Source organism: Amia ocellicauda, chromosome 18, assembly GCF_036373705.1.
Source record: "Amia ocellicauda isolate fAmiCal2 chromosome 18, fAmiCal2.hap1, whole genome shotgun sequence".
NCBI classification, from domain to species: Eukaryota; Metazoa; Chordata; class Actinopteri; order Amiiformes; family Amiidae; genus Amia; species Amia ocellicauda.
Window position 1 is genome coordinate 26,983,048 of NC_089867.1, and position 26,802 is coordinate 27,009,849.

A 26,802-nucleotide genomic window follows, 5' to 3' on the forward strand; every position below is an offset into this window, starting at 1 on the left:
AGTTTCTCAGTGTGGAGTTTTTGCACCTGCTGTCAATCCGTCAGGCAAAGAGACAATCCTCCCACCTCCCCACTTCCCATGGGGGTCCCGTGAGGATAAGACATGGAAAACACTGCAGACAGGTAAATGGGTTCCTAATTACTCACTACACATGTAGAGACGGGCTGACATTTATCTGGGCAGAGCGCAGATACAGACACAGACGCTGGGGAATTTGAATATTGCTGTACACACCAATATTACAGTTGAAGCTCATCTGTCCGTGCCAGCCTCTCCGAGGGCTCAGTAGGACTCGCACTGCAGCTACAGAAGGCCGCATACATCCCCTTCACACCCGGGCCAATGGTTTGGCTGTGTTCATCACACAAAATGAAGGAAATGCATACCTTTTTGTGCCACATTAATAGCTTTTTGCATATTGCACTGCAGTTCCTACCATCAAGACGTGTGATAGGGAGGCATGCTGGTACAGAGGAAGGTGGGGAGTCCAGAATAAATGGAAGACATCTTAAAACTGAACCGAACTCTGCTGTAAAGCTTCTCCTTGGTTGGCTGGGAGTTTAAATGCCTCCGCTGATATCATGCCCATCGAATGTCATTGCCAAAGCCTATGGGCTGGCGTGTCTCCCTGTGCCGGAGACAACAAAAACAACAACAACAACAAGAGGACATGAACCCATGCGCTGGGTCAGATATAGCAAGCAGAAGGGGAGGGATTTAACTACTTGATTAACCTATAATTTTAGAATTTCTGTTAAGTGTGTCAGTACTCAAAGACACTCCTTAAATCCTAAAATTATTAATCCTCTGTCATAATTTGTATAAACAACCCCTGACACATCGCATTTTATATTTGCATCTCTTGTACAATATATATGGATATCGTAACAAGACCATAATGATTAAATACCTCAATAGTGTAGGAACATTCTCGATTTACCCTTTCAGTTATTCCTTTATATATACAACCTACCGGCGCACGTAATGGTTTACAATAACACAATTTCCTACTCCCCGCAGGGAAGGACTCTTTTGCGAATGAAACACTTACAGACATTGCGAGCTTCAGAATTAATTATCTCCTCGCACTTGTGGCAATGTTACTGTGTTCATGACAAAGACCGCAGGAGAGGATGCTAGACAATTCAGAACAACACAAAATCAATAGCAAGTGAATTGAGAGGTATGAGATCACACACATGAACCACCGCCCACACACCCACACTGCTGGTCCTCCAGCCAGAATGAAAATACAATTAAAGTGGGTCAGAGTTGGTGTAAAGAAAACAATTGTGTTGAAAAGATGTGTATTCTTGTTAGGGTTACGGCTGAATGGCAGCAGGTTTGATTATGAGCATGGCTGTATGGAATCAGCATTTTGTTTATTTGGGGGGGGTCACCCATCTTTGATTCTTCAGACAAACCCCTTCCCTGAGTAGCGTCAGCCCCCCAAGCATGTCTTGTTGAAAGACTGTGTGCTAGTGAAGCTGGTTCCCTCTCCTTCTAAGCAGTAATTCCGACAAAGACAATTAAAGTATTGTTTCAGCTTTACATCCAGTGGGAGAAGGTGAATCCTTCAAATCCAGTTCCACAGGACAACATGTCAAAATGAACCTATGAAAGAATTCCCACCCTACTTTGTATCAGTGCCAATGTTTTTATTTTATACTTTTAAAAGTCTACAACTAAAGCTGCCTTGGAGCAGCCAACAACCTATTGATCACAGTCATAGTGTAACTGCAGTATAGGAAAAACTGTCCAATTGAATTGAAGATGTCTCCGAGTCAGTGCGTATGGGGGAGTCACGGATAATGTGTAGATCACTGGTTTCATTTAGTCGACAACAAAAGATGGCGGAAGACATTGTGTCGTGTGTGTGGAGGGGGGGGATCCGAGATCAGAATGTCATGTGGCATCAAATACCGGTGACAGTTTTGTCCACGTGACCGAGACCATCAAATAAAACTAGAGCAGCCTACACTCATCCTGCTGCTCCTCTGTACTGGATGCCCACAATGCGTCCGCCTGCTGTTACAGCTCCTCTCTGCCCGTTTCAGAACTGCAACATGCAGCACATGCACAGATTTCCTGCCACACATGGGGAACGCACGGCACGCTGCCTAATTAACCACATCAGTGTCCCTCCAATCAGGGGCCCGGCCGAGCCCAGGTGGGGAGGCCAACATAAGCTCCAGTGACAAAGACCTCATTGGATTCTACCCGAGTTGAACCTCCTAATTCTGGGAGAGATTCATTAGTCAGATTATAATCTCTTATAGGGCTGGGCGATATGATTTAAAAATAATCTCAATATTTTTTTTTATTTTTTTTTTGGAAGTTTGGGCGATACATGATATATACCTCGATATGCCTTGTTTTTATCCAATCAAGCTACAAAATAAGACCAAAGACATTTAAACAACAAATTTTTATTTAATCATTAAATATGCAAAACTAACAAATACTACATGCAGGCTGTCATGGTAAATATATGCAGAATGCAACGTATAACAGCGCAAGTGGTGTGTGATGTGTTATGTTATGGGATATTATATATATATATTCACATACATATACACATGATTTACTGCCACATAACCACAATAACACAAGTAATAGTGATCACGCAACACATGTGCTGTAAAATGGTACAGATTCAGGTAGATTTAGCACAGCCGGGTTTATAGTGGCGCATTAACATCTGCTAGACAGACATTTCTCCTCTGACTGTCGCGTTTCGATTCTACTTACAAGTACAGCACGTTGTTAATACTAAATAGTTTTAATATTATTATTATGATGATGATGATTATATAATAATAATAATAATACAAAAACTGTTGTACCACTTCACCATCTCATGAAACTTTCTGCATCTGTTTGCATTGCTTTCCAATTTATTAAAATGCAAACAAACTATTATTCTTTAATTTCATACAAATTATATCCGTCTAAATTTGCGGGGGTGGGGGTGCTGCTTGCAGATCGAGTTCAGCCCTGCGACGAGAGCGGGGCGGACCGTGTACGCCTGCGCATTAAAGAATCTCTTGGTTGTGCTGGTTATTGTGTCACTTCTCTCTCCTCTTGTCTGTCTGTGTTTCTGATGCTCATTTCTTGCCGCATCCGACACGTGTGTAAGAACCGGGAAGAACGCAAAGCGTCCTAATGACGAAAAATACTGCCGTAAAGAGTGCGATTTGCGACACCTCGATATAAACGATAGAGCATAATATGAAACGATAGACGTTTTTCTATCGTCAAACGATATATATCGTCATATCGCACAGCCCTAATCTCTTATTTAATCTATGTAGCTGTGTGTGCATATATGGATGATAGTTCAATTTCCATACATTTCTATTCAAACTTTTAATACATTTCCCCCTCTGTAATTGAAATGTTTTCTAGAGTATATTTTCAATTACCATCCTTAATGGTGACGATAGTATCAACAGCACGTTTGAGCACACACGTACGATGAATCGTAGGTAGTCTTCCGATATTAACTAATTATAATGCATTATGAATTAACCAAACTGGGGAAATAACAAGTGTAATTAAAGATTAAATATAACGGTAATAATGTAGTACAATATTTTGCTTCACTAGGTTATACTGCAGTATATTTTATCTTTGTGTAAAATCACCACCTTCAGGACAATACCAATGAGGGAGATCCTGGCAGACAGGTTTAACACAGGGCGCAAGTTAATAATAAAGTACAGCAGAAACAGCATTGCCACAAAAAGAGCAAGTCCCAACCACACAGATCTGATAAAGCAGGCTGTCACGCTGACTCACTGGGAGGCAATTAACTAATCTCACTCTCAACTCGCTCTTCTATTTAACAATAATAATAATCATAATAATAATAATCATCATCATCATAATAATGGAAGAAGAAGGAAAGAAGCCCACAGCTGTCAGGAGGCGAGATGCACTTTGAAAGACCTCGCTCTGCTCCCCCAGAGAGCGGGCCCCGGCGGAGCCGCCTGCCTTTCATCTCCTCGAGCTGGGAGACACACTCACCCGGACTGGAGACACTGATTAAAAGTTTAAAGAGAGAGAGAGGGAAAGTCAAGGCTATACGCAGGGAGTTTGGATAAGGATTTGGGTGGCGGGGGGGTTATTTCAGGACTAATTAAATAGAGCAAGAGAAAAAACGAGGTGTTCTGGGTAAGAGACATCTCACTTTCCCTCGCAGCGTAAACACAGTGGCAGAGGAGCGCGGTGATGGACTGACAGCCCGTCCCCCGGCAATGGCACAGCCACACGGTCACCACAGAGCACCTGTCAGCCTGTCCCCACATCACCTCGGCTGCTCTCTCTCCTCCTCCTCATTCTGTTCAACCTTCTTTTCATTCATTCATTCATTCATTCATTCAATTAAATACATGACTGTTATATATACACCTTTTAAAACATGGGAAAACATTGCCATCATTGTGTGGATGACAATGACAGGGGATTAACCAGTTTTAAATGTATTTAAATTACATATCAGTGCCATTAATCATCTGTAAATTAAATTATGTAAGTATAAACAATTGGTCAAAATAAGATTCATACTGCAGAGCCGTCTGACCCATTTCAGTCTCCGTACCGATGGCCCTGATTACACTGCAAAGCACATTAATTGAACCCCACGTCTGTGCATGAAAGTGAGATTGTGAAGGTTTTACAGACAAACATACACAAACAGTTCCCACCCTAGAAGCTGAACAGATTGCCCAGGCCAGTGCATTCACAGAAAAGAGCGATGCTAAGTGAGCAGCTTAATTCTGCTTAGTCGTGAACATTTTTGTCAGATTGTATCAGGCAAAGCAAAAGCAATTATCTGTGTTTACACTATAGACACGGGCTGCTTCTCGGAGGAAACAGAAAGCAATTAACGCTACATATATTTAGAAACAAGACTAAGAAGTAGCTGAAGCCTTAATTCACCGAGTTCGGCGAGCAACTGCTTTGGGAGAAAATGGGAGGATTTTAGCCGGCGCAGTATGCCTACCCTGATGTAATCCTTCCAGATGACTTATCGCTCGCAGGTTTATCTACAGGAGCTGTCTCCCCTAATTGCGTTAATTAAACTAGAAAGCAGATCACAACAAAGCAAGGACTGGGGAGAGATAACCTTGTACATCTGAAGACCATTCTGTTGGATAGAACAGTACAAGTAAATAAAACGCAGACGAGAAACAAAAGTGCGAGATCACAACGGGCTGGTTTTGTCTTTCAGCTGTGAATAAGGAGTTTTATCTGTGAATTATCCTCTCAATTTATACAGGGGCCGATCCTGGATTATAACCACAATCCTGGAGGGATCTTATTGGGATTTTTTTGTATGCATAGGAGAGAGAGAGAGTGAGCGAAAAGAAAAAAAAAGCAGCTACAGATGAAACCATTGCATGGGCCACTGCTCATAAACACTAAGGTGTATTTTATTTTATTTTATTTTTTTAATCCTTACGGTAAAACACCTACAAACTATCCTTTCGTTTGCCACAGTAGAGACTCAGGATATCCATGAAGTCCACAGAAAAACACACTTTCATCTGGAGCATAAAATAAAACTCTTAAACTCTCAGCGTGGCACTGAATCTCAGAAAAGGTCTTTACAGATGAATAGACAGTCTAGCTCCCCTCAGTACCGCTGTAATTGTTCTTAAATTACCTCAGATTACCTATTGAAAGCAATGTTTCCCAAAAAAGACAGCTCTAAGCAATAGCACTTGGATAAGAGCGTCTGCCAAGTAAGGAAGTGAATAAAGTTGTTTTATTTCTTCCCAAAAGTAAAACCTGTATGATTTTTGATGACTATTGATGTCACCCTGCCAGCTCGTGTCATGTGTTATTTTTGGGAGGGAAAGGCTAATCTCAGACATGCTCGTCCTGAATGCATTATGATAAAAGCGGGGCCTAATTGAAAGGGAAAGTGTTGACCCCGGACAGGGCTCTAGCTTCACAGCTCTGACCTCGGCCCCGTCTCAGTTCTCAGACCTCCAGTGGACCACAACCCCCCAGGGCTGCTCCTTAAAACAAAAAAGCCCAGTGTAGTAATTAGGAGCCTGCAGTCGTAACCCCTACCTCACATCTTTATCTAGCGAATTAAATGTGTCCTTGAACAATGAAAGAGCTCTAATGAGGGCACGGCGGGCCGATTCTTAAAATAGCGCTTCTCCAGCCTTGCTATACGTTTTCTTCTCACCATTATCAAAACACAATTCCTCCTCCTGCTTTGTGGATCAAAATAGCCTCTTCAGAGCTGCCTCACCCTGCTCAAGCCCAATGCCTCCCTTTCCCAAAACACGCTATTTCTGTCTCGTTTCAATCAGGATTATTAAACGTCTCCAGCCCAGAGTTTTTTGTTGGCCGACCCAGAACAGCCGTGGCCCACAGACGAGACAGATGGCAGAGTGTCGTTGCACCTGACTGATTCCACTCCGTCAGACTCGTCTCCTTTTAGTGGCTGTAGCTTTGCAGTCTGTATAGTTTAGTCATCTTCTCGAAAGAAACTGTGCTGGAATAAAGACTGTTCACTGTATTGCCACCACTTGAATGCATAGCAGAAGTATCGGGGGGAACTGATGCCGCTCTCACCGAGTTCTTGGTGCACATTAAGTCACAGATCTGAGGAGTTCAAACACTGTTTCATCGTCCCAATCACTCTCCTTCCTTTCTCTATTGACCAGTCTTCATAGTTTACAGTCCTTTCTAAAACCGGACTGCTTTGCCATCTGTACAAAGGAAACTCTACTTCTCTGCTACTCCCTTTCTTGTATTATGTGAAAAGAGTTCAAAAGAAAGACAGAGACCAGAATATTGTACACACAGGACAGTCAATTTAAAGTGTATTAAAAGCAGCATCACAGGGCGGGACATTTGGCGAGGTTCCACACAAGACTCTGTTTATGAGAATCTGAGCCAGCAGATCCTGAGATCCAGGTTTGTGGTTGAAAATATAATTGGGCCGGGAAAATCCCATCCACTCCGGAGACAACAGAAGAAGTGGGGAATACCTGCGTTTTAGCATGGATCCCTGCATTTCACATTAAAATGTTAATGAAGTGCTGCTAGTCCTTGGGGATGAAGACAAGTAAGCAGAGGTACTTAATATGATATTGAAAGGTTGATAAGAACCATTTAAGGCTGAGTGTATTAATAATTATAGACTTACTTCTTGTGGTTGAGAATCAGGAATTGAAGCTCTTTGGGGAGATGGATTTGAATAAGATTCGAGCAACCAAACAAGGTGGCCCCAAGGTCCTGCTATTTTTAGGGGCCCTTCACACCTACTGTTTGACATGGATTGAAGTGTGGTTCGGTTTGTTTGGAAATGTATGTGAACGTTGTCAGCATGAAGCTGCAGTTTGTTTGCATGTGAACAATGACTCAAATTAGTGAACTAGGTGTGAAAGTGCCCTTAATCTTACTTGATAGACAACTATCTGATTCTAATGTCGAACTAGAGAGAAGCTCCTATAGCAGTGAGAACAGAGCGTAGTCGTGTGTTAAAGTATTTCAGTTGCTTGCTTGACAAAAATACTAAAATGATGATCTTAATTCTTGTAAAATGCCCAAAACACCCAGACAAATCGATGCCGTATTGAGGCGCTGCTTGTTAGTTCAGTTGGAAAGGTTTCTTCCTGCCGTCTGCCTCAATCCACAGCGGCTCCCACGCCGACCTGCAGTCAGTGGGTGTCAGTAAACAAGTTATCATTTCAGCACATCAGCGTCCAATCCTTTACAACAGGCATCTCCTAGAGAGCCTCTCCCCAAGCAGGGAGAAAACTAATCGAGGGGTCTGAAGGGGTTAAAGTCATTTGCAAAATTAATTGGCCAAAGAATTACACAGCTGTTTCCTGTCTGTTTACTGGCGAAAGCCCCCAAAGAAATAAATCATTTCTGGCAAGCTGAAATGGAGAGCAGGGGAGAGAAAAAAGAAAAAAGAAAAAAGTCCTTTCTTCTATTAATCTACAGATGAAAAAGGAGAAAAATGAACAGCAGCCCGTTTCCCCACTGTTTCTTGTAGTGCCGTGGCAGTCGGACACACCAGCTCTCCGGTTCATATGGAAGTACGTTCTCCAAAGTCTCTAAACCCAAGCGCGACGTCTCCTTCGTTTCATATTGTGGCTTCTGTCAACGTCACTCGGTTTCCACTTTCCTGTTCCAGTATTTGTGTTTTAATTTAGAATTGCCAGTTATATTTTTCTTTGCGTCCTCCCTGTTTGGAAAGGGCAATTGTTAATCAACGTTTCGCTTCTACGGCTCAACCACCCTACATGGGCAAATGGTGGACGCAAGGGACAGTGGGAAGGAGCACCATTATAAATAGTCCGAGGGTGCTAGGAGTCAGTTCCCTCCTGTGTGGACCTCTTGTCTGTCCCACCCCGACTGATACAGGAGTCTGAATCAGCTGTCCTGTCTGTCCCCTCTGTCCGTCTCCGGGGTCACAGCCTACAGTCTTTGGGAACTGTCATTCTGTAGTGGCCATCAAAGCAGCGCTCAGCTACTTCAGTGAAATTAAAATGGACACGGGTGGGGCGGGGGGGGATCTGGGAAAGTAGGCAGTATAACCGTGTTAATGAGAGGACAGTTTCTAACCTCCCAAAATCTTCACACCTCCTTGGGCAACGTGTTAGATGTGGAGCTGCTATGTCTATTATTAGTCATGAACACAAAACGGCCATTTTCATTAAAAGTGCAAACCCTCTGTTAATTCACTAGTACATGGTTTTAAAAAAAGCATACAGTTAAGCACTCACTAATTAAATCAGCAATACATCCATTTTAACCACAGTGGGCTGCGCAGTCACTGATGCTGTGTGTGCACTACCGCTACACGCATCGCTGCAGTGACTGCAAACTTTTCAGACGTTGTCTTGTTTATTGTAGATCTTAAAAATACAATAACCGACACTGCCACACAGGTGAAGTGACCATTACACACCTCAATACTCCTATAGGCTTTGACCATTTCACCGATGCACCGAAAAGTCTCAACCAAGTCACCCGAGTGTTATTTTTTTGAAGCCGTTGGTTGTTATTGGAAAGCAATCTGAACACAATACTAGCGTTGAGGTCGGGTCATATTTTTTCACTAATGGTTCTCTCCTAATGGTAAAGATTTCAATCTGAACTCACTTAACTCAGGAAATAGCTGCTTGTAATGTTTTTAAATTGCACTTTGTTACAAAAGTAACCAGAAATCTCACATAATTGTACCACACGCACACTGCTGTTTATGTTTTTTGTTCATTCTAAATGTAGTGGACATCAACACTGTGTAGATAAAACATCCAAATCTGTCAAAAACATATCCAGCATACATTGATTTGGGTTTCTCTTATTTTTTTCCATAATGCCTCTGTTTTGACACAAGACCTGGCAGCATATTTTGCCATGAAATGTTCAGTACAGTAGGAGCGCAGTAGGCAGGTAGCTTTGCATGTTATTGCTGGGTTTGAATACCTTTTTTAATGAGCCTCTTACAAATTAGCCTAGCACCGTCTTTGTTATTTCTCTTGTCTAAGCAGTAAGAACAGCACAATACTGTGATGGTTGCGTTTGTTGACACATAAAAGATGAGCTTAACTTTCCCCTTTTTTTGTAGATTTAGTTTCATGTGAAAAGTGGTAATAAGTCAAACTAACTTTATTTAAGCAATTCAGATCATTAAAGCTACTTACTGTAATTTACAAAGATATAGAGGGATAAGGTGAACTGACCTCAAACCTTTGCGTTTCAGAATAGAGCTCTTTTCTAATATTTTTCTAATATTAATATGATATGCAAATCCATCTGCTCTTAGTTACACTGCTGTGGGAATTAAATGATCTAAATGTATTATGGCCGTCTTTCTTTTTTTCTTTTTAATTCATCCCACTAGTGTCTCTCAAGCCATTGTACTCTTGAATTCATTTCTGCTTCTCTGTTGGCAGTAATGGCTTCGTAATAATAGATATAATGAAGAAAATAGGTGTAGCGGCTTTGTGAGGCTGATGAAAAGGATGAATGACAGAGAAAGCTCAAATGATTACGCTTTATGAATTTTCCATACAAAGAGACCACCAGAAGACATAAAATGCTCAGCAAAGTTCCTATAATCTTATCTCCCGAGAGATCAAGCCCGTTGCGGAGCTGAAAATGACTTGCGGTTAATATAGTATAAACCCCTCACTTTGTTTTGTACCTTTATAACATGGACTTCATCAAATATAAGACAGATCTGAAACTTCCCCAATTCAGAACACTCAGTTTTTGCAAATCAGAAAAGTGTTGGGCCTTAAACTTCAGAATGGCAGCCCCCAGTATCCTCCAGCGCCCTATCTCGCATATTCCAGACCGCCACAAGCCCCGCGGCAGGGCGGTCTGGGCTCTGTGTAAAGAAACGCCTCCTGCTTCCAGTCCTAAGTGCCCGCCATCCTCCCCATCTGTGACCTTTGGTGCTTGTTTCATTATTTTCATCACTATTAAACATCTTTGGTTGCATTGTATTGGAGTGGCATTTCCTTTTTCTCCTTTTACACACACATGCACACACACACTTTTATAAATATAGAAAGTTTAAGGATGTCAGATGGGTGACACAGAAAAGGCTCCATTCCAGTGTTACATTGAAAGGACAAGATTCAATTTTAGATAAATGTGCTTGAGATGGAATAAATCTGGCCCGATCTTAAATACCAAACAATGAGTGACAATAATGTGCGGCGGCTGCTAATCCGAGTGGTATTTACCGCTACAATGGCAACATGCCTGGGCATCGCTAGAACAGACAGAAAACGTATCACATCACCTGTAATATTGCTCAACTACGTCTAATTACAATATGAATTGTACCCTCACCTTCCCTGTTAAAATAGCTGTTTTGACAGCGATAACCTTTCGGATTCAGTTCATTTCTCTGGTCCGGTCTCTGTTAGTGCTGCGCCAGCACTGCAATCCACAGCTTTCATAATCAGCCATTGAACAGTAATTACTGGGTTTCAATGCTTTCTTGTGCAGCCGTGAATTCGCACTGACTCAGAGCTTAGTGTTCCCATCCCATAATGTGGCTCGAACTGTCTGCTAGGAAAGACGACGCTGTTGAGGGAGATAGACGCTGTATTCATTATATTATACTGGACATTGTGTGTGTATGAGTTTGCAATTGGTACTAAAAATATATACCCCTCCCCGCCCCCCCCTTTCTCTCCAGGACTGCATCAACATAATTACAGAGAAGGCAGCCAGCTTTGATTTTAGCCTCACACCTTTGGATCTGAACATTATTTATAGCTGTGCCATTAAAACAAAACAAAAAACAGCCCACTTTTTCCAACAAGCGTTTGGTCTCCTCAACTGATCATATCTGTGGCTTGAAACGCATGTATCAATGTACCTGAAAGCACTTTAAGGATTCTGCTCATCCATATGCATACAGGCGAGACCTAATCACTTGTTCTTGAGCACTTCAGGGCTGTCCTGTCAAAGCTGGATGATATCCTGACCAGGTGAGCTCAACTCGTCTGCGCTGCAGGACGGCTGTGATTGCGAGATCCTGCCTTGAGGGACAGGGGTGAATACAGCCCGATAAGTGTTTCTGAACTGGGTCGGTCACTATCCTGTGCGACTAAAGACAAGGGCTGAAATTAAAGTGTGTATATCTATATATCATTACAATAATGCTAGAAACAATTAACCATACACACTATTGAAAATCAGACCGCTGTATCCTTTCCAAAAATATCCAGAAAGGTTAGATTATATATATACACTGTATATTAAGAAAAGGTGGGAGGTTTTATATGTACTGTAAGGTTTTAAATCTGTAGACTTGAAAGGTATAGCTGAGGTCTTAAAGCTGAATTAATATTAAATAAATAGATAAATTAAAAAATAGTATATACACCGATCAGCCATTACATTATGACCACTGACAGGTGAAGTGAATGACACTGATAATCTCGTTATCACGGCACCTGTCAGTGGGTGGGTATATTAGGCAGCAAGTGAACATTTTTTCCTCAAAGTTGATGTGTTAGAAGCAGGAAAAATGGACAAACGTAACGATCTGAGCGACTTTGACAAGGGCCAAATTGTGATGGCTAGACGACTGGGTCAGAGCATCTCCAAAACTGCAGCTCTTGTGGGGTGTTCCCGGACTGCAGTGGTCAATACCTATCAAAAGTGTCCAAGGAAGGAAAAGCGGTGAACCGGCGACAGGGTCATGGGCGGCCAAGACTCACTGATGCACGTGGGGAGTGAAGGCTGGCCCGTGTGGTCCGATCCAACAGACGAGCTACTGTAGCTCAAATTGCTGAAAAAGTGAATGCTGGTTCTGATAGAAAGGTGTCAGAACACAGTGCATCGCAGTTTGTTGCGTATGGGGCTGCGTAGCCGCAGACCAGTCAGGGTGCCCATGCTGACCCCTGTCCACTGCCGAAAGCACCTACAATGGGCACGTGAGCATCAGAACTGGACCATGGAGCAATGGAAGAAGGTGGCCTGGTCTGATGAATCACGAGTTCAGGGTGTTGACTTGGCCTCCAAATTCCCCAGATCTCAATCCAATGGAGCATCTGTGGGATGTGCTGGACAAACAAGTCCGATCCATGGAGGCCCCACCTCGCAACTTACAGGAATTAAAGGATCTGCTGCTAATGTCTTGGTGCCAGATACCACAGCACACCTTCAGAGGTCTAGTGGAGTCCATGCCTCGACGGGTCAGGGCTGTTTTGGCGGCAAAAGGGGGACCTACACAATATTAGGCAGGTGGTCATAATGTTATGGCTGATCGGTGTATTTGATTCCTTTAGGGGTCCAAGAAAGTTGTTTACAAACCTGCCAGTGTGGATCTGTGGGCCAATACTGTGTTTTTATTGCATATTTGCCTTCCAGTTACACACAGAGTTAAGTGTCAGGGTTTTAATCCGACCTGTGGCAGAAAAGTGTTTACAAACCAGACGGGTTTCTCAATCCAGGAGGAGCAGTGAAGTCCTGCGTTGATACCCATGATACCCAACCAGCAAATCCGAGGCACAGAAAATGTACACAACATGCGTAATGGCCTAGATTTGGACACACATGTAGCACTATTATGCAGCTACTTTGACTGATAACAAATAGCAATATGTCTAACAGCATTACATGATTAGTAAATAGTTTATAAAATGGTTTATACATTAGGAACAAACCGTTATAAGATATGATTTATCATTGATAATAAAGATTTGAAACAAAAAAGTGGAATTATTAATGATGATATTTTTATTAACTATTTACCAATCATTTATTAAAGACACCATGATATGAAGTGTTACCAGCATGTCTATGCTCTTAAGTAGACTTCTGTATAAACAAATAAAGAATAAATAAACTGACAAATAAACTGTTTATTTTATGTCTACAGCAAATTACTCCAGAAAATCAAGATCATCTTCATCTGGCTATTTTTCTTTAGTTGTTGAAGAACCTTTTTTTTTTCCTTAGATACAAGCAAAGGAATGTTTAAGGAGATCTTGTTGTTTCTCTTCCTCTTTACTAAAAGAAACAAAAGATACTTCTGTATCTTTTCATAATTAGTTCAATCTCCCCAGTTCAGCTTGTGCCCACTTCCACGCTCGGATGCAGCCTCTGATTGGCTTATATACACATGAACCTGGACGGGTTCAGACTGCTGTTAAACAGACCAGTTTCCGGCACTTTTTTAGGTGGCTTGCCATTTAATGAAAGCAGAATCATACGGCGCTCTGAACAGATAAGCGAACGATGCGACCTGCAACCCAGAGGACGCTGCTGCTCAGAAACCCATTGGAAAGCAGGATGTGAGAGTGTTACATATGCCGAGTGTGACAGAGAAAGCACCGCCAGCTTTCTCCTCCCTCTCCGTCGACTCTCCCCTTTAAATCGCTGCCACACGGACCAGCTTTTGTCAGTTCCCATTTCTCTCCCGCCTGTGTGGGTTTCTGGCAGACAGCCTGCAGGGCGGCAGCCAGGCGATGTCACCGGTTTGTCAGAGCAGTTTTCAGCGTGATCCTTCCACCATCTCGATCAATCTCGGCGGCGTGAAGGGCACCGGCGCGAGTCTCCAGGCTCTTCTCCGAGGGAAGGGGGACGAAGGGACGGCTCACTAAACCGTCTGTTGCTTTCTCGCTCTCTTTCTTTTCTTTCCTTGGGCACATTTGTCACTGCCCCACCTGCTTTGTCACTGTTATCGGAATGAACCCATAGTTCCAACATAACAAGGGCACACGATCATACAAATAATCATAAAGATAATAACAGTGATGAGGAAGTGTCTGCATGTGGGCCGTTGGGCTCTGCCAATGAAAACTGAGCGGCAGATTGCTAGAATTCCTAATTAGTCCCAAGGACCAGTATGTAGCCGTCTAGTCTGACACTGATGGAGTCGTCTTATTCTCCAGTCCACAGACACGCTGTTTCCCTATGCCTCTCTCAGATAGAGCTGTGTTTAGATCATGTGTGGTCCTGGATAGCCACAAACATGTAGCTTCAAATTAAGTTGCTTCAACTTCACATGAGGGTAGAGCCCCAAAAAAATCCCCCTTTTCTAGAATACTGATCAAAGGCAGGACTTCAGAGCTCATCTGGAATAAAACCAGAATTTCTCCGGAACCCTTTCTTTGAATAAACCTCATAAAGGAAAGTCATGTCAATGTATAGTTGTAGATATTGGTAATGTAAACAGCTCACTGTGGTCTTCTGGTCACTTGCTGGTAGACCTCTCTCCATTCACACAATGCTAAGATTATGATTATATTTCTTAGCAGACTACTTACAATTGTTATAATACATCACATTATTATAACACACAATGACCCAGCTGTGTTGGTACTGGAGCATTCTGGGTACAGTGCCTTGCTCGAGGGTACAACAGCAGAGCCCCCCAGCAAAGCCCTGACTGCTCCTCCACATGGCTGGCCTTCTATTTCTCACTCTTTTGTTTCCATCAAGTAACTCTTAAACTCCATTACAACCCTGACCCTACCTACAGAGAGATGAACAACACATAGACACCCCGCTGACTCGAGCACAATGAAGACTCTCCCCTCATTGTAAGTCACTGGCACAAATGGCGCAGACTGAGCTAGCCGATTACCTGACTAGGCAGAAGGGTGGGTTGATGTTCAGTGAGCAGAGAAACGCCCAGCTGAACCATGTAGCTCAATGCCATGAAAACCTATAAACCCGCATTGGGGTTTACCAGAACCAGGGCTGGAAACTTCTGCTCTGAGCCACCTGTGTCCTCTTACCAGAAGTTCAATTCACTCTCACATCAGCAGCGAAGTGTGTCTGGGCTCAGTGTGATTTCCCCTGATCTGAGCCCAACAGTGAGTGGAAATAGGCCGAAAGAATGACACATATATATATTTCCCGATACGGAAAACAAGTGCTTTTCAATGAAAACCTCCGTTGGACACAGACCACACACTGCTCCTTCTATAGGGCGGGTGATTGTGATTTCCCCAGTGAAGCCACCGACCAACAAGACTGTCCAACGCAGTGCCCGTCTGACACCCACCCACTACCATTCCCCTAACAAGCACCCTGAGATTTTCATTCTCTCTCTTCATGTCTGCCAGCTGAGCCCGAGTTTCTTCACACTGCTGTCAAATCAAATGAATAATCCAACTCAATTCCCTAATGAAGGGGAAAGCAAACAACGTGAGGGCAGGCGTGTCCTACTGACGCAGCCAGGCACCATTGCTTTTTAAGGTGTTTTCCAGGAGCCCAAAAACAAAAAAGGGCTAAAGACTCCTTTGATCTCAGTTAAAAGCTCATCCCAGCCGAGGGAAAGGGAAGTATTTTGGACCGCACTGAGAGCAGGCACTGCCTCTCTGTGTTGTTGTTTGCGACTCACTTTTCATTTCTTGTTTTTGAAGCCTCTCTGAAAGAAAGCGAGGCCAGATCGCAGTCACTCTTTTAAGATGAGAGGGTCCCTGGTGACAGGAAGTACGAACGCATCATAATTAGCGTCTGGATAAATTTAGACGGGCTCAGAAGCTGAATGAGTGCTGTCGAGGAGAAAGAAAGAAGAATATAGAATCGAATAAATAGAGGACTCGATAAACAGGCTTGTTGTCGCTTTGCTGAGGAACAAGATCGGGGGGGTAGAAAACGACTATCATATTTTGGTCATGGGGGGAATGGGGGCACGAGGGTGGTTTGTAATGTACAGCCTGAATTCTGAGCTTGGAAGCCAAGTAAATCTGGGTCTGAAGGCATCACAATTATGCATTTAACATGATGTGAGAATTAGAGGTCTTCACGGGTCCACTAGACCCGAAATTCCGAGACCCGACCCAGGACCTAAGCGGGTCCTTGTCATAGGCTATTGTTGGCGTTGCCTGTTGAGGCACAATTTTAAGGTTCTTTTTATTCTTTCGGTACTGAGCGGGTATTTTGGACCCGAACAGGTATGGGTCAGTTTAAAAAAAAAAAAAAAAATGCACGGTACTTTTCGGAACAGATCTGTTTGATGTTGGGTCAATTCGGAACAGATCTAAATTTTGGGGGTTTTAATTTATGCAAATTGAGTGGGGTGAAAAAGACTGTGGTTCATTTTGGACCCGTGAAGACCTCTAGTGGGAATATAAGAAACAGATCAGTTATGAAAACTTATTTTATACAAACTCAAATGCATCCGTTTTATTTGTAATTTTTTTCCAGGCATATGTGGCATCATTAAAAATGTGATGGTAAATATGTTGAATATGAATATATCATCAAATCAATTTAAAAGTAATCATTCTTCAGTACATTTCAGGCACATGTTGACATATTCCACACAGAAATAAATCCGGTGCTACAGCATTGCAAGACCTTTATGTAACGTCCGTATTTATTTTACCAGCTATCCAGCCCTACTGTCAGTCATGTTGTCAGTCTGTCAGTCACACCAATCCCCCTGTGGTCCTGATGAAGACAATTACGTATCAGTCTTTATCAATTAATCAAATTTGTCTCCTGGCCAACAGCCACAATGCATTGACAGATCATCCTGACAGGTAGAGGAATCTCAGGAGGGCTGGGATTGATCAGGACTTGGATGGGAGACTTCAGGGGGAAACTGGGTTGCCATTTAAGTTGTCTTGGTGGACCAGGAAAGATATATTTCCCCCCAAAACCAATTCCCCAGTCCAGTGAAAGTTTAGTGTCCCCTCCAGATTCTAGAGTGCCCTGGAATTCCTTGGGACAAAAGGCGCTATATAAACGTGAGACAGTAAATGCTAGACTTCCCTCAAGCTGCTTTCCCTAGAGACGTGATGCGAGCATTTTCAACCTTCTTCAAGTGGGTGTTTATGACTCAGAGGGGAGAAATCTCTGTCTTCTAGCCCACATAGTTTAGCTATTTATATAGGAGAAACGGAATCACCTATTATTCTGTCCCCCCTTATACACCCCCCTCCCCCCCAAATTGGGAATCTTTAATTGTTAACCAACTCAACACAGTTCACTGACTCACCTCCAGTGCTGAAAGAGAGAGAGAGATGCAGCACACCACTCTGCAGAGCTACAGAAGAGCAGGCAGGACTGATGAAACTCTGTAGCCTCAGATTATAATACGTCTAACAAAACCTCTGACACCATATTAGAGCCCCAATCCCCTAACACAGTCGACCAGAAGATTATTAGAATTCCTCCCAATTAGTAAACATGCTCCTCAGAGCAGAGTATGAAGACAGACCCAAGACGGCTGATGAAGTAAACTCAATAAACATGTAGGTTTAGGATCTGTATTGGTTACAGCCCGATTCTATACGGTGCCAACAATGACTAGGAGCTGCAAGTTCGCTGCCAGGGTTGGAAAGTCTTGGGTCGGCCAGAGTTTGTCCTGCTTGAAGCTCACCAGGCACAGGCCCTCTCTTCGCAGCAGACTATCCAGCTTAATTATACAATCTACTTAACTAAACTATTTACTCTTCAAAGTTTCCAATATATAGACTACCGGTCTGTGTTCGGATACACCTGTGCGTTCGAGTTTCAGTGAATATAAAATAAATCGCAATAGCTGGCTGTTTATGTAACTTAATATTAAATTAGTTTGTTGCTCCCGTTTCATTTTTTGGTCATTGCTAGTTTCACAGAAGGGTGATTGGCTTTTAGGTGGGTTAACATATAAAAACTGTAGATTTGTGGTAGATTAATTGCACTGCACATATTTTATACTTAATGGCATTTTCATTTACACTGTCAAAGTATTTCCATGCAGCACTGTGAGGAAGCCATCATTCGGCAAAGTATGTTCTAGTTTAGCAAATCACAGACAAGAAATCCCACCCTCCAGTCAATCTTCATTACTGCTACATAAAGAACCAATCAACAAGACAGGCTTTAAAATGAAATCAACATATACTTTTTAACTATCAAATGTTAGATTAAATTTTGTATAGTGGCCATCATTAATGAATATTCAAATTATCGACTATTCGGTATCATCCCCATTCATGATCAGGGGCCGGTTGCATGAACACAGACCAAGTCTTTGTATGATTATAAGTCCTACTAATGATAGACACTCAGTTAAGACCATTGCATAAATCAGTCTTTCCTTAGACTAGTCTTAGACTGGTCTTACTCAAGATTTTAAGATTTTAAAAAAAAAGTTTCTCTAACAGCAATGATCCTAGTTAATTGAAAATCTGTGCTGTTATTGAAATATAACGCAGTATAATTTGGTGGCCATTTTCAGAAACTTTCACTAACACATTCAAACAGAAGCCGTGGGATAAAATGAAAAAAGCCGCTGTGTGTGTTGTGCGGTCTGTAAAAGACGGGAGAAACAATTCAATAATATGCTAAATTAAGAGGAAACATCCATGTACTAAACTCAGCACAGAGTTTATTATTTAGTCCTGTGCCAGACGCCCTTATACAGGGTGACTCAGCTATAGGATACAATAGCAAAACAAAAGTGCTAAATACAGCACAATTCCTAATCAGTCATAATACAAATTAAAGTTTCAAAATGACAGAAGTGCAGGTAAAATTATAGAGATGGTTATTGCAGTGTGTGGGGAGCGGTCTCGGTGTTTGTGGGGATCGCTGCGTGCGGGGCAGCGGGAGGCTCCACCTGCCTGTCAGCTGCAGTGACCGTCTGTAGACTCGGCCAGCGCTTCAATTGAAAGATAGACTTAAATCTATCCCCCCTTGGGGGGGAGGCTGCCTTTTCAGGCTCAGTCTTAGTCTTCATTTTTATGCAACTGACTAACTCGCATAGACTATAGTCTAACTGTCACATTAAGACCAGTCTAATGGTTTAGACCAGTCTACTATAGTTGTATGCAACTGGACCCAGGGTTCAAGGTATTGCCGATTAAACGTTGAGTTGAAAAAAGCAAAACATTATTATAGATTCCAAATTTGATCACTTTGCATGTAGTGGTCAAGTTTCAGTAATTACAGATGTATTTACAGTGCATTACAGTGTTGTTACCTACATTGTTATGGTTTGTAACGTGTAACAGCATGTCTCAATAGATAATTACAAGGCATCTGCATGTGTAATTACACAACAGCACACTTAATACATACATACCCATTAACTATAGTGTAACGGTGTGTAAGTACACCATACATACACAGTAAGTACATAAGTAATTACTCAGCAGACTCCTAAAATTGCCCACGATGTTACTTAGTGTTGAGGTTGTCCATACATGCTTTCTGTGAGTTCCGGGACCCATACTCTTACTTGGAGTGGAGTGGGAAATGAACTCTTACAGACAGATTACACACTCCTAGGTCCTTCATGTATATAATTATCTGTTCTTCTGCCATTTCTTTAAGAGCTGCTTTATCGCTTCATCGCTGGTGGCTCTTCCCTGGCCTACATTGATTCAAATACCTGGAGCTGAGAATCAACCCAAGAATTTCTGGATATCGGAGACTAAATCTATAGTGTTTTAGGCACTGACACATACTTATGGGCAAGGATGTATGTACAGTGTGTGTGAGTAATAAGGCTTTATATTACAGTAAGCAAATCAGAAGTAGAAACCTAAGGAAAACCAACTCCTGTAAATGAAAACCCCAACAATCAGAGATGAATCAGCGCTAGGCATGTCCACCCGGGCCTCCAGCTCGATTTCCCATCTGAAGCAGAGATTCTCTAATCACTCGAAATCTCTCAGAAGTTTTAATTGTCAGTAATGCACTGGTGCTGGTGAGGGCTGGGGGGTGACTGACCAGCCCAGAGCCCGGTCTTCTGTCGCTTCACCCTGACAATTAAATCCTGTCACACGGTAATTGCCGTTAATTCATTTGGAATTAAAACCCATTAGTGTGTGATGTGCTATTTTGGGGGCATCAGATTAAAGCTTATTCCCAGTTTCAAAAAGTTAAGGAGACATTTTTATTATTGTAGCTAAATCTCTGCTCAAATTTTCTCAGTGTCTGAACTGTTTATAAGACTTATTTCTTTTTAACTGCTTTTTTACTGCTATCACTGTCAAGATTTCAACTTGTCTGATGCAATTGCATGTGTCCTCAAGTCGTCTCTAATCTCTCGATTTCAATAAACCTACCGTTTTGTTCAATATATAAGCTTTGCTGTTATGATTATTATTGCCTCCATATAGGGAACATGTGTGTTATGACACAAAGGTACAAAAACACGTAAGTAGGGAAAGTTGTACAGATTCCTAATTTAAATTGACAAAGGTGAAATACATACATTTATTTTCTAACATTAATTTTGTACCATTAGTATAACTATTTTCTACAGGTTTAAAAAGGTCTTCTATGGATGAGATGCAAGATCAAACTTACACCACAGGGTTGACAACCATTAGAGAAGTTGTTCTTCTTTTGGACCGATGTTCTCAATCTGAATAATATTTCCCACAGAGGCTATTTTAAATGCCATATAAGACTTGACACTACAGTAGAGAGACATCGCACTCAGGATAACACTAAACTGGCCACGAAACAAATAATCTCAATCTCAGGAGCCAATGAGCCAATCCCATTGAAAGTTAGAAGACCACCAGTTACAGTGCATGAAGTTTTCATCTCTGGGTGTCAATCAACGTCAGTACACTTCCAGTAGAAGTCAATACCAAAGCATGTGTGTGTCTGTTGTCTGGTATAAACAGAACAGGAGAAATGTATTTGGAAGTTGATATTGGTGTTGTTTAGCATGGCTAGAAGACATTTTAACTCACTAATGTGCGAAAAACAAAAATAAATTATGCATTGGCAAAGTTCATTTTAATACAACAAGATAGAAAACAATATTTGCAAACACTCTTTGGCTATAATTGTGTGTAACCCTTCCGAAAGATAAGTGGACATGGAATTGTCGTCGTTCAGTATACAATTGGTGGCAAAGGAGCGGGAAAAAGGCACTGGCAGGAAACGAAGCTATCGGCTACAATGCTAATGACTTTATTTCCGAATGGAATCCACTTGACTGATAAAATGACACGCGCCGCGAACGGAGGCGTCCCTCAGAGTCAACAGCAGTGGGAAAGAGCGCAGCTATGTTTCAAATGAAAAACAAATGCAAATAAGATGAAGGACTTCACGTACCAATTTAACCGCGCCTCATATCACGATTGTGCTGTCAATCATACAGATGTTTCATATCAAATTATAACACTTTGTCAGGAACCCATGGAACACCAAATACACCCGGTCTAAGATATTGGGAGACCCCCATACTACCATTTAATAACACAAGGAGTACTTTACTTCTCCTGCTCTTTGACTGTTTGCTTGGTACACATAATGAGGTGTTTTATCTGTTTAACTATCTGCCATACTGCAGCGGCAACGTGTTTTCCCTCAGTTCGTACAGGAGACGTCGAGCAGTGTGTCAGTTTAGGCAAGTAAATGGCGGTTTATATATTGTGTGTCCCCGGGCCTTGTTCATCGGAGCTGCACTGGTGGCCCTAATGGACAGCACTCTTACGAGAATGAGAACCGTTAACCTAGCCAGTGGGCAGGACGAGACGACACCTCGCCCACCCGCAAGACGAGGAGAGGACAATGGGCCTTGGGATACAAACTGCTATGTGTACAGACTGGATTAAGGGACTTGACGTATGGGTTCATTCTCTGTAGGAATGTGTCATTAGCTTTCTAGATAATTGTCCAGACGTGTGCTGTCATGGCTGGACACATCACCTCAAATCACTATGGTTGCAGCATTAAGGAAAGGACATATACAATTGTAAAAGTACTTAAAGGGCCAGAGACAAAATAGACAAAATGCCCATAAATTAGTTGATGAAATTATATATTTTTTCATGTTTCATCGTTCAACACTAATATTGGTAATTTAAACCTTTTGCTCTGTGGTTAAAAAACTATGTAAATCAATTTTAGTTTATGTAGAGTAAATAAAGTACGTCTCATATTATAAATAGTGAAATTGTTATGCCTGGATAAAGAGGCCTGTGTATAGCTTTGTCTATTTCAAGTCCAATAGGCACACACACACATTCTGCATTCACAAATCATTGACACCTTTCTAACAAGTACACCCACAAACATCAGCAGTTAAATGTGGTTCACTTTTATTTTTACATTTTCTACAATGCAATTTAGCGTTTTTCATCCAGCTGAGAAATCTGCAAAATCAGATGGAAATAAACTAGCACCTGAGGACCCACCAATCACAGCTCAGTGTTGGCACTGAACACTAACACACAGGTACAGACCCCAGTAAACAGCTGATCAGGTCACAATTCAGTATTTGTTGCCACACATGACAACACTGTCTGTCTGTACTATGAACAAACTACTTTAGAAGCCACTAGTCCTGTATTATTGTTCTTTCGGGAATATGCTCTTTGCCAGGACAGCAAGTCTAAACTGAAATAATCGCAGCTCAATCACACATAAAGCAGTACATTATTGGACAGACAGCAATGAGGCAGAAGGAACATCTAAACATTCCAACTGTATTTCTAACTCCACTGCTGTTAATGGGCGATTGATTGTAAATAATAGCAAATTAACCTACAGCTTGAAAAGGAATCCTTACATCTGATCATTCCAATAAGAACACAATCATGCAAAAAAATGAACTACGATGTCATATGCCTTATCTTACACTGTATACTTTATATATGCCTGTACACTTTAGAGAAAGGTGCAAGTCTCATCTTCTATTGTACCCAGATCAGCTGAGGCCTTCAAAGTCTACCAGTGAGGTTCTAATTGTTTGTTATAAAGGTGGTACCATCATGAGGCACATCTTTAGCGCAAATTGTGAGGCTGAGTGAAACAAAACTGGTAACCACACAATGACTCGCTGGGGTATTTCAGGGCACAGGTTCTCGGAGCAACATGGTGCCTAAAACCATGGAAAACAGCTTCTAGTATTTTCAAAAACGGATGGAATTATTTGCTGGCTTTTAATGCAGCTGTGAAAAGACCGTGAAAGGCAACGACACTTATTCAATATTCAACTTCAACTCAGGCCCAACTCATCACAAAAGTGAAAATGAATGTCTTTAATGCCAAGTTGGATATTTTACAATTTGTAATCTTACCGCTTTGAGGAAATCTAAATGTTTTTCGAGGGATGTGTTAAAGGCATATTTGCTAATATATGTGGAGAATAATGAAAGCCTAATTAGTGAGCATTGAAAGCAGGCTGAACCCCCCTCGACGTTAGGCATCCCTCGAGTAGCAGTCAAAAGTTTTCACAACAACTGTCATCTTTACAATCCCCCCCAGGGATTCATCTGTTCTCAACAAACTGAAAGTATGTAATTAACACATATAGTTAAGTTAACCATATTTATTCTATGTAGGCCTATTATTAACTAAACACAATCACTGAATAACTCTCGTTCACATGAAGGGAGTGAATACTTTCAACTACCCTGGTACACAAACGTTGAATTGCGCTGGAGTGTGGGCACCGTGATTAGAGAATGTGTATAAATAGAAATGTGAATCTCAGTTAGTATTTTGACTTTAACCGAAGTAAGTAAGAGTTGATGAAGATAAAGATAACACTGAAATTTTACATTAAAAATCTTAAATGCTCTTTTGAATTATAGTACACAGCTCATTATAATGGGATTTCCATGTGTTCTGTATACATGATGTTGAAATGCAGTAAATATTAGTATCATCATCATCATTCAAAGCCATTTAGACCACTTTATCCACAGTGACTGGCATGGTTTAACAAATACAACAAAACGCTCCACATAAAACAGACCAGGGAGGACAAGTGGTTAAAAGCATGAAGCTGCAACCTTTTCAAACAGGAGAGTCTTTCTATAGGAAACTCAATTTGCCAAAATGGCTGGTCTCAACACAAGCTAAAATCAAGTCAGTCAAGCAAGCCCTTTATTTAACCAGTGATGTGCATTAAAAGCTTGCAGGGCAGAAGTTCTAGATAATAGGAAAGAGGAGAAAAGGGAAAAAAAGTCATACTTGCAGGACAGAAAACAATGAATAAATACATAGCAAATGCACAAGACACACGGCAGATCAAACGCGAGGAGAAGACTCTTACCCCGTGCGATGGATGTGTCAGCCAGCCCCAGTCTCCGCTGATCGAGGACGTGTCGAGGAGGTTCACTGCAACACAGGAGAGAGGGTTTGTGAGCCCGAGATGTTCCCAGCTGTGGGACAATGCCTGGCCTACACTGGGCTTATTTTTCAGCGATACTGATGCCCTGTATTTTCAATCTCATCGGCAGGTTAACTCCCATTGAAAGGCTACACGGAGGCGCTGATGGCAAATACAGCAGGTGTCTGTATTACTGACACCACAAACACAACAGCAATTCTCATTTAAATGACTTCTTGGAAAAAATAAGCACAGGTTAAAGGTCAAGAATAGCTAAAGCAGTACATATGAAAACTGTCACAGATACCAATAGCAGATAGACACCACGTATCATAGATGTGTTATGAATTACAATTAGCACCTATTTCGTCAAAGTACAGTACAACTATTATAAATAAACATGCACAGCTCCAATGTGTAATTATTTCCCCAAATTTGCAAAGCTCTTTAGTCCTTCAAAATCAAGTTTTGTCCAAGAAAAAGAAACATACTCTAGTACACAGGCGGGCAAACTACGGTCTGTGGGCCTGTTCCGGCCCGCCAGAGAGATTGATCTGGCCCATGCGCATTTATACAAATAATAAAATCACTCCACGAGCTTCTTATGCAACAGTAGCCAACTATCATGAAACACACATCTCTGTATGTGGCAAGGTAGAGCGTGCAACAAGGCACGTTGTTTCGTAGTTCTCAGTGCGCGCTCGCAATCCTGCAACAGCTTACAGCAACTAGCCCTGGACCCAAAAATGAGCAAGTCCAGAAAGAGAAAAGTTGACGCTTAAGTCCAAATTGAATACAAAAAAGGAGGATTTCCATTGTTTTTCTATTGCACTGGATGACAGCACTGATATGAAGGACACAGCGCAACTTCTTATCTTTGTGAGGGGAATAAATGACACCTTTGAAATAAGTGAGGAATTCTTTGCCATGGAATCATTAAAATGGACAACAACGGGAGAGGATCTGTTCAGTAGCGTTTCTGCGCGTCTCCAGAGACTTAATTTATCATGGCATAAACTGGTAAACATCAACACCGATGGTTTTCTAAATCTCCCCGGAAAAATGAGGGGCTTTTGAAAAGAATAGAGGACAGAGTTAAAGAATTCACACTGAACTCAGAGGTAATATTCTTGCACTACACCAAGAGGCGCTGTGTAAAGCTGTTCTTAAACTGAACACGTTGTTAAAGTGTTTGTGAAATTGGTCAATTTGATCAGAGCAAGGGGACTGAATCATTGCAAATTCATAAAACTATTGGAAGACACTGCAGCAGAGCATGATGACTTGCTTTATCACAACTGTCCATTGGTTAAGTCTGGGAAAAGTGTTCCGGCGGGTTTGGGAATCGTAACCTTTTTGCACGGTGTGGGCAAGGCTGATGATTTTCCCGAGCTGCGGGAAGAAAGCTGTGCCACTTTGCATTTGGAGTGGACATTCTGGGACATTTAAATGACCTCAATGTGAAGCTACAGGGAAACAATGTATTTATGCACAAGCTGTAAAACTATGTAAAATAATTCAGAGTCAAATGTGTGCTATTCACCAGGCAGATGACATTTATTCACTTTCCAACACGGGCAGTTTTGAATGTGTCGCCACAATGTGCAGTGAAATACAGCACTGTGCTGAGAGACATGGGTGCGGAGTTTTCAAGGCGATTCTCTGACTTCGTGAAGACTGAGGACTCACTGGCACTTGTGATAAGAGAAGTTTGACACGGCCACTCTACCAGAGTTGTATGCGTCATTAAATGAGACACAGTTCCCACACACGTGACAGCTGGCTCAGAAGATGCTGGTTCTGTTTGGCTCGATTTGTGTGTGAACAAACCTTCTCTGTGATGAACTACAATAAATCCAAACACAGATCTCAGTTAAGTGATGAACATTTGGCCTCTATACTGCGGATCTCAACAACACAAATGGTACCTGACTTTGATAAACTTGCAAAGCAGGCTGATCAGCTTCACTGTTCACACTGACTTGTTTAAGTGGCCGAGGCTAGTCAGGTTGTCAGGGCTTCTCAATGCTTGTTGTAAAACATTGCTTTATATATGTGTATTCCCACATTGCATTGTTCGTATGTGCCTGTTGCAGAAAATGCTCTAGTGGTGATATGGAAGTATGGAAAGTCACACTCAATGCGAGACTCATAAAGCCTTAATGCTAATGAATGTGCTATGAAAATGTGCTATTGTTCAGACTGTTTGCCTTTATTGAAAAACCTATTGAGTTCTTTAAAAACTATGCTCAAACTTGAAA

General features: G+C 41.8%; 1 protein-coding gene across 1 annotated transcript in view; it reads right to left on the bottom strand.

Annotated features, from left to right (window-relative positions):
* epha8 (eph receptor A8) overlaps positions 1-26,802 on the bottom strand; it is a 111,184-nt gene that overhangs the window by 50,728 nt on the left and 33,654 nt on the right. Inside the window, exon 2 of the mRNA XM_066690892.1 lies at positions 24,485-24,549. Within this exon, the coding sequence (XP_066546989.1) occupies positions 24,485-24,549 (65 nt within the window). The remainder of the gene's footprint in view (positions 1-24,484; positions 24,550-26,802) is intronic.